We start from the raw sequence: 12,099 nt of genomic DNA on the forward strand, positions 1-12,099 counted from the left end.
AGTTTGGGAGGAGCCCGCCTGTGAGAGAGGCGGGTACAAAAGCCGGGTAACCGGTCCCTCCCTGACACGCCCCCCTCCGCCTCCTCGCCAAGGACCACCGACGCCGCCGCCGTTGCTGGGACTGCGCCTCTTGCCGGGCGGCCTCCTCCCGGGGTGTCGGAGGTGCGCATCTGCGCACCGCCCCGGGAGTGCCGCCCACGGACTTGGGGAGCTCCACCGCTGCGTATTTGCGCAGTTGCGCAGTCTCAGCGGGTGTAGGAGGCTTAGAATAGCCCGGGAGCAGAGGATGCCTGCAGTGGCTTACCTCTGCTCCTTTAACAGCCATAGAAGGGTGGGGGGAGGATAGGGATGCGGGGGATGCCTGGGCCGGGGATAACACCTTGGTGGGCGGAGCCCCAATAGAGGTAGTGTGGGGCAGGGGGAGGTATGGCGGTGGGAGAAGGGACTTCAGTTCCAGGGGAAGGCGAGATAGATGCATCATATCTATCTCGCCTTCCTGTCCCCCTCCCAACCTAAAGGACCTGAGGGTCTCTCCAACCGTGCCACAAACCCTGTCGCTGCTCCTGTGCAATGCCAGGTCTATTAACAACAAAGCCCACATCCTCCAGGACCTCCTGGAGGACTCTAAGTGTGACCTGGCTTGCATTACCGAGACCTGGCTGGGGCCTGAAGGGGATGCCGTGTGGGCTCAGGCCCTGCCTGCCGGGTACTCGGTGAAGGACCAGCGCAGGTTAGGTGGGCGAGGGGGGTGTGTGGCCTTGGTACATAGGAACACCGTGTCCCTCACCAGGAACCACATCCGACAGACCTCCTATATCGAGTGTATTTACCTGACCCTGAAGGCTAGGGACAGTCTAGGGATTCTGTTAGTGTATCGGCCACCCCGTGCATTAGCGGACTCCCTTAACGAGCTGACACAGCTGGTCTCTGAGCTGATGTTGGAGACGCCCAGGCTTCTTGTCCTGGGCGACTTCAACATCTCCCTCACGGCCAGCTATGTTCCATCCGGTGCGGCTCGGGAATTCATGGAGACCATGGCGGCCATGGTCCTGTCCCAGCTGATACAGGGTCCTACGCATTGTGCGGGTAATACTCTCGATTTGGTCTTCTGTTCGGAGGCGGAAAATCCGTGGGTGGAAATAGCCAATATTTCCCCCTTGTCATGGACGGATCACTTCCTGGTAGAGGCGAAAATCAAGGCTTCTACCCAGATCCCCCCAGGGGGTGGTGGACCAGTTAGGATGGTCCACCCTCGAAGGCTGATGGAACCTGAGAGGTTCCAAGAAGCCTTAGAGGGGCTCACGGTTGGAAATGACGGCGACTCTGTTGATGCCCTTACCGGTATTTGGAATACCGGTCTCTCTGGGGCTATACACAGAATCGCTCCCAAGTGCCCTCTCAGGCCCGCTTCCAAACGTAAGCCCTGGTATACGGAAGATCTCCGGGCGAGGAAGCGGGTTCTGAGACGGCTAGAGTACCGTTGGCGGAAACACCTTTGCTTAAATGACAAGACTCTCCTAGACCAACTGTTAAAGGACTACGGAGAGGCAATACGAGCAACAAAGAACTCGTTCTATGGTGCTCGTATTGCGTCCGCGGAGTCGCGTCCGGCAGAGTTGTTCAGGGTGGTCAGGGAGCTAACTCAGCTCCCTCCCGCCCTGAACCAGATCCTTGAACCTTCTAAGGCCTGCTGTGACTTGTTTAACGACTTTTTTGTGGATAAAACTTCTCGTATAAGCGAAGGTCTGAACGCCGACATTATGGCAGAACCTAGGGTAGAAGTGTCCAGAGCCTCCGTGGACTATGTTACACTGGATCAGTTTGAGTTGGTGAGTACCGAGGATGTGGACAAGATCCTCGGAAGTGTTCGGAAAACAACCTGCTCTCTTGATCCCTGTCCCTCATGGTTAGCGGCCCAGGGGGGACCGGTGGTAACGCTATTGTTACGCTGGATAATTAATACATCTTTGAGGGATGGGCAATTTCCATCGGATCTCAAATTGGCCATTGTAAAACCGATCCTAAAAAAGCCCTCCCTCGACCCCCTGGTTCATAATAATTATCGGCCTGTCTCGCTGCTACCATTTTTGGGAAAGGTGATCGAGAGGGCGGTTGCGATCCAGCTTCAGGCGGTCTTGGATGAAACGGATTATCTGGACCCATTTCAAACTGGCTTCCGGGCGGGTCACGGGGTTGAGACAGCCATGGTCGCCTTGGTCGATGATCTCCGTCTGGGCATTGACAGGGGAAGCGTGTCCCTGCTGGTGCTCTTGGACATCTCAGCGGCTTTCGATACCATAGACCATGGTATCCTTCTGGGGCGCCTGGCTGAGGTGGGAGTCGGGGGCACTGTGCTCCAGTGGTTCCGGTCCTACCTCTCTGGGAGGTCCCAGATGGTGCAGCTGGGAGACGTGTGCTCCAGCGAGCGGGCCCTTAAAACCGGGGTCCCTCAAGAAGCCATTCTGTCTCCCATGCTATTTAACATTTACATGAAACCGCTGGGAGAGATCATCCGGAGACATGGGGCGCGGGGTTATCAGTACGCTGATGACACCCAAATCATTTCTCTATGTCTCCGACTGATGCAGTGACTGGGGATGGCGTCTCTCCTCTTGTGGCCTGTCTGGAGTCAGTAATGGGCTGGATGAGGAAAAACCGACTCAAACTAAATCCAGAGAAAACAGAGGTACTAGTGATAGGTTCCCCTGGTCCAGGAATGGCGGTGGTTCCACCTGTCCTGAACGGGGTCACGCTCCCTGTGAAGGACTCCGTGCGCAGTCTGGGGGTGCTTCTTGACTCGTCGCTTCACCTGACTGCTCAGGTGAATGCGACGGTCAAGAGCACCTGTTATCAGCTTCGGCTGATTCGCCAGCTGCGCCCATACCTGGCCCAGGGGGACCTAGAAACTGTTGTACATGCTCTGGTAACTTCGAGACTGGATTTCTGCAACGTACTCTACATGGGGCAACCCTTATACCAAACTCGGAAGCTGCAAATGGTACAGAATATGGCAGCCCGGCTGGTCACTGGCGTATCCAGGACCAGCCACATAACACCTGTGCTAAAAGATCTTCATTGGCTGCCCATCCACTTCCGAGCTCAATATAAGGCGTTGGTTATTACCTATAAAGCCCTAAATGGCTTGGGCCCAGGATACCTAAAGGACCGCCTCTCCCCGTACATTCCGCCTCGCACCCTCAGAACATCTGGGCAGCAATTACTGAAGGTGCCTGGGGCCAGGTTAGCTTCCACTTCGAGAAGGGCCTTTTCCACAGCTGCCCCAGCCCTTTGGAACACGCTGCCCACGGAGCTCCGCTCATCTACCACCCTGGCCCAATTTAGGAAGGACCTCAAAACCTTCCTATTCAAGCAGGCATTCCCCCATTAAATATCCTGTGGGCCTCCCTCCTCTTCCGTGGCCATGAGGTTGGGCTAAGGGGCTTTTATTGTTGTTTTTTAGATTATTGTTGTTGTTGTGTATATGTTTTTAACCTTTGTATTTTGCTTGCACTTGCTGCATCATTGTAAGCCGCCCTGATCGTTTGGAAGGGCGGGATACAAATAAAGATTTTATTATTATTATTATTATAATAAAAAAATGGAAAAAAACTTGATATGCGATCAGATCTCAAGACCTGTTTAAAGTTCTGTGGTCAGATCTAAGGACCTGTTTAAACCATGGGAAGGCTGTCTACTGAAATATGTTTTTGTTTGCATGCTGAAAAGCCTTCATGGACTATATAAAAATTATAATTTAAAAAAAGGGAAAAAAGAAAAGGCTTCATATGGTGCAGGATCTTTTCATAGTGTCATAGAATCATAGAGTTGGAAGAGACAACAAGGGCCATCCAGTCCAACCCCCTGCCATACAGGAACTCACAAGCAAAGCAGTCCCAACAGATTGTTCTGTAAAGGGCCATATAAAATTTATGGCCCTATACAAATAAATGATAATCATAATCCCACAGATGGTAGCTTCACTCCATTGGCTCCTCAGGCAAACACATACACCAAATAATTGAACCTGCAGTTCCTCTCGCACTGAGCAGGATTACTATTGCAATAATGATTCATCAGTAGAGTAAAACTAACCTGTCTCATGACTGTCTAATCCCAGCTCACGTTCCCTATTAGTGGGTGAAGAATCCAACATTTGGTGAATTCTGCTTCACTATGATAGGAAAAGCCGACATCGAAGGATCAAAAAGTGACGTCGCTATGAACGCTTGACTGCCACAAGCCAGACTGACTGTCAGACTGATAATAATAAATAATAATGGCCACCCAGCCTCTGTTTAAAGACTTTCAAGGAAGGAGACTCCACCACTTCCTGAGGGAGTGTGTTCCACTGTCAAACAGCTCTTACTCTCAGGAAGTTCCTTCTAATGTTTAGATTGAATCTCTTTTCCTCTAGCTTGCATCCATTGTTCCGGGTCCTATTCTCTGGAGCAGCAGAAAACAAGCTTGCTCCATCCTCTGTGAGAAACCACTTCAAATACTTAAACAGGGCTTTCATATCACCTCTTAACCTTCTCTTCCCCAGGCTAAACATACCCAACTCCTTAAGTCTCTCATAAGGCATGGTTTCCGGACCCTTCTCCCTTTTGGTCAGCCTCCTCTTTTGTTTGCAATCTGGCAAAGTTTCACAGGTGTGAAAGCTGTTGCACTGGGGCATATTGGAGAGACTTCAAACCAGATGCCACCTTTTTCTTTTAGGCTTGTTCTGTGCCCGTAGCCTCACACTCTTCTGGAATGCAGCCCCCCCACCCCAAGTCCTCCTTAAACTGGAATTTGTCCACTGGGCTGGAAAGGGTTCTTCAGTCCTGTGCTTTAGAAAGACATTCTACTACTTTTCTTTCAATTTTTCTGATTTGGTATTTTTGAAGAAGCATGCTGTTATGAATACAGCTGGTAAATGATACACTGTATATGCTTAAACATATATGGAGAAGAACAAATGGTTTTAGGGCAAAGTGATGTATACTTAATCTGAACTTCTTCATAACCATCTCAATAACAGAATTCTAAGGTTGCTTGATTACTGTAACAGGAATATAATCATTTTTTCAAATTTATTTCTTTTGGTTTGCTTGATATGTTTCAACTTGCTCTGATGTGGTTTCAATTCTTTGTAGCTGTTTGGACTCAAGGAGTAACAATTTGACATGTGAACTCCATTTTGGGGTTCAATAAGCATTTGATGATCCACCTGGCTCAGTACTTACACCAGTATTATTTATGCATGAGAACTGGGCTACTCCAGTGGTTCCAAGGGCCAATTTTCTCTGGTAATTAATGAGCAAGGCTCCCCAGGCTTGGCCAGCATCCATAGTTTTTGTGGGTTTTTGGGCTATATAGTCATGTTCTAGAAGGGTTTATTCCTAATGTTTCGCCAGCATCTGTGGCTGGCATCTTGAGAGGATGAAAATGCCAGCCACAGATGCTGGTGAAATGTCAGAAATAAACTCTTCTACAACATGACTACATAGCCCGAAAAACCCACAAAAAACTATGAATACTGAATTGCCTCTCCTGTAAGTCTCCAGGAGCAGCAATTCCACTTTTAGATAGGTTACAAGGCTCCTCTGTGTTGTTTAATTTTTTAAAACATTTTTATAAAGCAAACGTCCAACATTTTCTTGTCTTGTTTGCTTTTTTGACAGTCTGTGAAGTAGTCTGCAGTACTTTTTCACTATATAGAAAAGCCACATTGAGTATTCACAAAATCCTTCTGATGATAGTACTGTATGCAAACGTAGTTATTTTAAGTATGTTTGCTCTAAATATTTTGTGCACAGGCTACTCTCATAGTGTATATTATGTAAGATGCATTAACCAGTAAGGTTATTATTGCTTGTTTATACTGCATGAAGTGATTTAAATGGAGTAATCTATAACATAATTCTACACATTTACTCAGAGGTTGTGTGTTGTGAGACTTCAATTCATTTCCAACTTAAGGTAATCCTAAGACAAACCTGTCACAGGGTTTTCTTGGCAAGATTTGTTTGCCATTGCCTTCCCTCAAGGCTGAGAGCATATGATTTACCCAAAGTAACATAGTGGGTTTCATGGCTGAGCAGGAGTTGAACCCTGGTCTCCAGAGTTCTAGTCCAGCACTCAAACCACTATGCCTCACTGGCTCTACTCAGAGGGTAGTCCAACTGAATTCAGCTGGACTTGCAGTCAAGTAAACCTGGGTGATGCTGTGATCTTAAACCAAATATAAAAATATTGTTTTACGTTGTTAAATTAAATTGAGTTCTCATTTTCTAATTATTTTTTTAAATTTTTTAATAAAGTCTTTATTAAATTATTTTAACATATATACAAACAATGTTGCATATGCTCCATTCCCTGTTCCACCTCCCCCCTCCCACATGGCTTGATAGAGTTTAGAATCAATACACTCTTTACAATTAGTACCTAACATTCAATATGTGGGATTTAATTACATTATTGACTCCATTGTACTCTGTATTCCCTTTAACTTTCTCCAGCAGGATTTCCCTACCCAAATTCCAAGCTTCTACTTTACTTTCTCCGGTATATTTTAATCTTCTATCTCTAATAATATCGAACAACAAGTTATCTGACAAATACTTATCTACCTTGGTGAAGTTCCAGTTTTTACTTTCTTTCCATCCTGTGTTGCTTTTAATATATACTTTATTACTTTCTCTTCATTATTCTTCAGTCCCTTATTCTTCATATATAATGTTATGCAATTCTTTTTGCTCAAATGAACATCCTTGCTTATAATTTTATTAATCTCTCTTATCACTTCACCCCAAAACTTCTGAACACACGGACAATCCCACCACATATGCATGTAAAAACCCTTGGACCCACTGCATTGCCAACATTTAGCTGATAGATTTTTATTGAAAAGTGCTAATTGAGAAGGGGTCCTGTACCATTGCCCTATTAATTTCATCTGTTACTCTTTTATTCTAGTGTGCTTGTTTCTCTTAACCTCTTGTATCCACAATTGTATATCTTTGCTTGTTAAATTTAAATCTCTTTCCCAAACTCCTTTCAAAATATCTATGATTTTAAACTGATACTCTAATATTACTCTTTATATAAATCCAATAATACCCTTGGGTTCATTTAACATCTTTTTGATGATCTTCTCCAATGGTGTTAGGTTATTTTCCTTCATATTTTTAACTATATCCTGTAGCAGTTTATTAATTCCAGCTGCATGGACCCAATACATCTTTCCAATTAAGTTGGTGAGTCTGTCAATCCCATATGGGTTGCCCTCTTTGTCATGCAGGCCACCTATAACTTTAATACCTTCATTTTTTAAAAGTATTCTCCCTAAGTCATCATTATTGCTTGTATTCAAATTTTCTATAGGAAACCATTTAAAATTTCCATTTATCATTGTGTTTTGCCAACTTTCCCAGATTTGTTTAGTTACACTCAAGGGGCCAATCAGATTACCTTTATGCTTCTGTCCACTCAATCTGAGCTGTGTTCCATTTTATTTATTGACCTTTCTAGCCTTATCCATTTCTTTTCCCTTTCATATTCAAATTTTAAGATGCTTTTCATTTGGGTTGCTTCAAAATATATCTCTAAAGAGGGGATACCTCAGCCTCTTTCTTGATGGCCATAAATTAGTGTGTTTGTAAATCTAGGTTTTTTTATTGCCCGAAACACATCTTTTAATTGTTCTATCCCATTCTTTTATTGTTTTTGTGGGGATCCTTACTGGAATTGTTTGATATGAATATAGAAATTTGGGTAATATCATTTTAAACATCCTTACTTTTGTAGGCATATTCCATTTTTTAGTTGGCCATTTATTAATTTTTTTATTTATCTTTTTCCATAACTGATTATAGTTGTCTTGTACTATCTTATTCAAAGTTTTGGTTAAAGTTACTCCCAAATACCTCATCTTCTTTATCCCTAACTTTAAACCAGTAGTAATTTTTATTTTCCTTTGTTCCTCCCATTTGGTATTTAGGAACAATATTTCTGATTTTTGCATATTTATTATAAGGCCAGATAACTTCTTAAATTTCTCAATTACTTCTACTAATTTGCTAACACTTCATTTTCTAATTAGAGATTGAGTCTTTCTTATCCAAAACGCTTGATACCAGAAGTGTTTTAGCTTTTGGAATTTACATATATGTACACAATGAGATATCTTGGAGATGAGACCCAAATCAACACAGAGAATTGATTTATATTTCATATACTTCATACACATAGCCTGAAAATATTTTTATGCATAGTATATTAAATATTTTGTGTATACATTGAATTTCGAAAGGAGAGTTGTCACTTTTTCAACCACACATATTTTGGGTAATATTTTAGATATTTCAGAAAGACAACCTGTAATATTTCCATTGTACAATTTTAAAATATATTGGCTTGCCACTAAACCAGGGGTGAACAAAGCCATCATAATATGTAATCATGTCCCAAAATCATTGGTCATGTTGCCCTCATTGACTTAACTTGGCGTAACTGTTTCTGATTAGAGACACAGGAAACAATTGTGAAATTAATGCATGTATCTTGTCATACCTATACTTCTTTATGTTGTACATTATTCTGAGCACTCTGTTTATGTTCATTTTAAACTGCATAAAAGTATTGTTCTTTTAGGCTGAAAGATGGATGTTTTTAAAATGAAGTTTCATTTTAAATCAATCTTTCAAAGATGTGCTCAGCGTTTTAAAAAATTAAACTGTTTATTTTAAAGAAAGTAATTTTAAATGTCATTGATTGATACCCATGGCAAACCAAGGATAGTATTTCAGTAATCTAAAGAGTTAAAATGGTTTGCCATTTTAATTTAAAGTGGCCCTCTGTATCCATGAATTTTTTATCCACAGATTCAAGCATCCATAGCTTGAAAATATTTTTTAAAATTATATAAATTCTGAAAAACCAACCTTGATTTTACCATTTTATATAAGGGACACCATTTTACTATGCCATTGTATTTAATGAGACTTGAGTGTCCATGGATTTTGTTGTCCACGGGAGGTCCTGGAACCAAACCCCAGTGGATACTGAGTGCCCACTGTATTGTACAGAGAACAAGTGCAGCACTCTCTTTCCGGAGACAGTTACTAGTCTGGACAAGTATGAAGATTTTATAGAATAAAGAATAGTAAATGAATGAGCACATATGAGAGTGGGAAGATGATCCAATTATGTTTGTTTGTCACTGATACTTAAGAAATGGGAATCCCTTGTACTTGGTTTTGGTTGGCATGGCATTAAAGTTAAATCATAGATGGAAAGTATTTTGTTTCAGATACTCACTGTACTTGATGTATAAATTCTGAATAATATCCAGCATTCTTCATAATAACAAGCATGGTTTATTTGTCATTAAGTGTAGAATTACTGATTCGTGTGTAAATTGCATAAGGGTACATCTGGCAAGAAAACACTGCAAGCATGGTTATTATTATTACTATTATGCTTTTCGTGTTGACTGTAAAGAATACAGTTCTGAACATTATTTTCCTTAAGTTATATCCTGGGTGTCAGAAAGTAAATTCAGAATCTTTGGAAGAGAAACATCCTTAAGGAACTTGCACAGGAGACTTGTAATATCTAATTTAATCATGCCTAAAATGCTGAAGCTTTCAGGAGTTCCAGGCTTTTTCCATCTTCCAGTTGTAACTTCAGTGTTCCTGCCATTTCTACTATCTTAAAATATTTTAGTGATATGGAGAAAAGCAAAATAGCTCTGTGTGATGAATTTTGATAGGTGTAATCTGTCGAGAAGTTCTCACAGAAGTTATAACAAATTGTGGAAAGTGTGGTAAAATGGGGTCTGACAGCTGAAAACAAAGATGGGTTATTAAAAGCTGTGGAAGCTTGAATCTGTGGATAAAACAAAAGTGGGTTATTAAAGAAAATGCTAAGAGTACAGCAAAAGAGGAAAAACCTAGATCTTGAGGTGTTTTTATTAATGTTTCCTGAAGACGGGCTTTCAAAAATTGGGGAGGACTGAAGACAGTTAATTTTGACTTGATTAGCCAGGGTTGGTTGGTTTAAACCAGGTTGATCTTTTTATTTTTTTAATCGGTTTTCATTTGTCCTTGGAAGTCCTTGTAGACTGCAGTGCGATACAGAAATACATAAAAGAAAAGAATAAGAATAGTCCCCAGTTTAGAGTAGCAGTGAGATGAGTAAGGAGAGCGAGATATTGTTGCTGCTAGAAAATAGAAGAAAAATGGTAGAGGGCTTTTCAAAATGTATTAATGAATAAACAACTTGCAATTTCAGTAATGTATCTTGTTCTTTCTTTCTTACCAGTTGGTGTTGTTCGTTGCCCAATTTGTGGCCAGGAGTGTGCAGAAAGACATATTATTGATAACATCTTTGTGAAAGATACTGCTGAAGTTCCCAGTAGCACAGTGGAGAAGTCAAATCAGGTGTGTATTGGATGTATACTGCTGATTATTAATTTACTGTGACAATACAATAGAAATGTTCTCAGAAACATAGGAAGTTGCCTTACTGAATTAAAGCCATTAGTCTGTCTACGATTATTGCCAGTTCTGGCTGGGATCAGTTCTTTGAAATTTAGCAGGTTTCTTTCCTAGTCCTACCTAAATATTTCTGGTATTACCTGATAGTCTCTTACCCATGTACTAACTCAGTCTGATTTTACTTTGTGTTCTAAATCACATGAGATGAAAATGCAACACATTAAAAACTCAGTCAGTTTCCAAAGGCATATAGACAAGAGGTCACTGTAGTGGGTGCCATCTAGCCTAGAAAGGAGTTCCAGAGCTTGGAAGCCATCACCAAGATAGATCTTTTCCTGTGTTTCCACCAAATATATCTGTGAGGATATTGGGAAGGAAAGAAGGCTTTCTGAAGATTTCAAAATCCAGACTGCGTCATAACATTCCTTCAGATAACCTGGACTCAAGCCATATAGTATTTTATGGGACTTAATCAGCACTTCGAATCATGCAGCAAAATGAACTGTTAGCCATTGGAACTATTGTAGAAGGGAGTTGTGAATTCCCTATAACTAGCCTTAGGCAAATCACCTAAGTACAGCTTTTCTTTTCTTAATTGAAGCATTTTAGTTTTAGCAAAATTTGAAGTGTAATCCTAATCTCTTATAATGTGGATTTGCAGAGCATCCATTTAGCTGTGTCCCATAATTTTTTTGTTGCTGTTTATAATCTAATATATGGTTTGGAAACCATGTCATGTGAGGAGAGATTTAGGGAGCTGTGTATATTTAGCCTGGAGAAGAGAAATGTTAAGAGGTTATATGATAGCCCTATTTAAATATTTTAAAGGATGTCTTACTGAAGATGGAGCAAGTTTGTTTAATGCAGCTCCATAGAACAGGGATGCGTTACAGTGGATTCAAGCTACAGGAAAAGAGATTACACTTCAATATTCAGAAGAACTTCCTGATAGTAAGAGCTGTTCAACAGTACAGTATGCTGTCTTGAAGTGTAGTAGAGTCTTCTTCTTCGGCGGTTTTGCCATCTGTTAGGTGTGCTTTGATTGTGTATTCCCTTTGTTAGGTTGAAAAGTACAGTAGTTTTACATTTACATTTTTAATTCTATTTTGGTGGAATGACTTCAAGTGATGTTTAATAACCATGTTTGCGTGAGAATGCTATGTAACTTGAGGTCAGCTTTATGTGTTTTGATTTGGTTCCCACTTGAAATGTTGTTTCATACTGCTGTAGTAGCATCAGTGTTAAAGAAAAAATTGCTGAGTAAATGTCTATGGGGGAAAAGATGAATGTCTGATGCATGCACAGTTCTGTTCCTTGCCTGACTTCCCTTGCTGCTTCCAATGATGCCAGTGAAAGTGAAAATGCTGATTTATTTCAAGGTTTTCCTAATTTTTCTAGGTTTGTACAAGCTGTGAAGACAATGCAGAAGCCAATGGTTTTTGTGTGGAGTGTGTTGAGTGGCTATGTAAAACCTGCATCCGAGCTCATCAGCGGGTGAAATTCACAAAGGACCATACAGTCAGACAGAAAGAGGAGGTGTCTCCAGGTAAAAGGGCTTCTACTTACTGATCAAATGTGCTTGATATTTTTAAAATTCAGGCCAAACTTGGTTTTCCAT

General features: G+C 41.5%; 1 protein-coding gene across 6 annotated transcripts in view; it reads left to right on the forward strand.

Annotated features, from left to right (window-relative positions):
• The window catches only part of TRIM24 (tripartite motif containing 24), a 66,937-nt gene that overhangs the window by 22,252 nt on the left and 32,586 nt on the right, over positions 1–12,099 (forward strand). For all 6 annotated transcript variants that reach the window (XM_042468346.1, XM_042468348.1, XM_042468350.1 and 3 more), the window contains exons 2-3: positions 10,306–10,424; positions 11,880–12,027. In XM_042468346.1, coding sequence (XP_042324280.1) covers positions 10,306–10,424; positions 11,880–12,027 — 267 coding nt within the window. The remainder of the gene's footprint in view (positions 1–10,305; positions 10,425–11,879; positions 12,028–12,099) is intronic.

The sequence above is a fragment of the Sceloporus undulatus genome, chromosome 5, assembly GCF_019175285.1.
Source record: "Sceloporus undulatus isolate JIND9_A2432 ecotype Alabama chromosome 5, SceUnd_v1.1, whole genome shotgun sequence".
In the NCBI taxonomy this organism is placed as follows: domain Eukaryota; kingdom Metazoa; phylum Chordata; class Lepidosauria; order Squamata; family Phrynosomatidae; genus Sceloporus; species Sceloporus undulatus.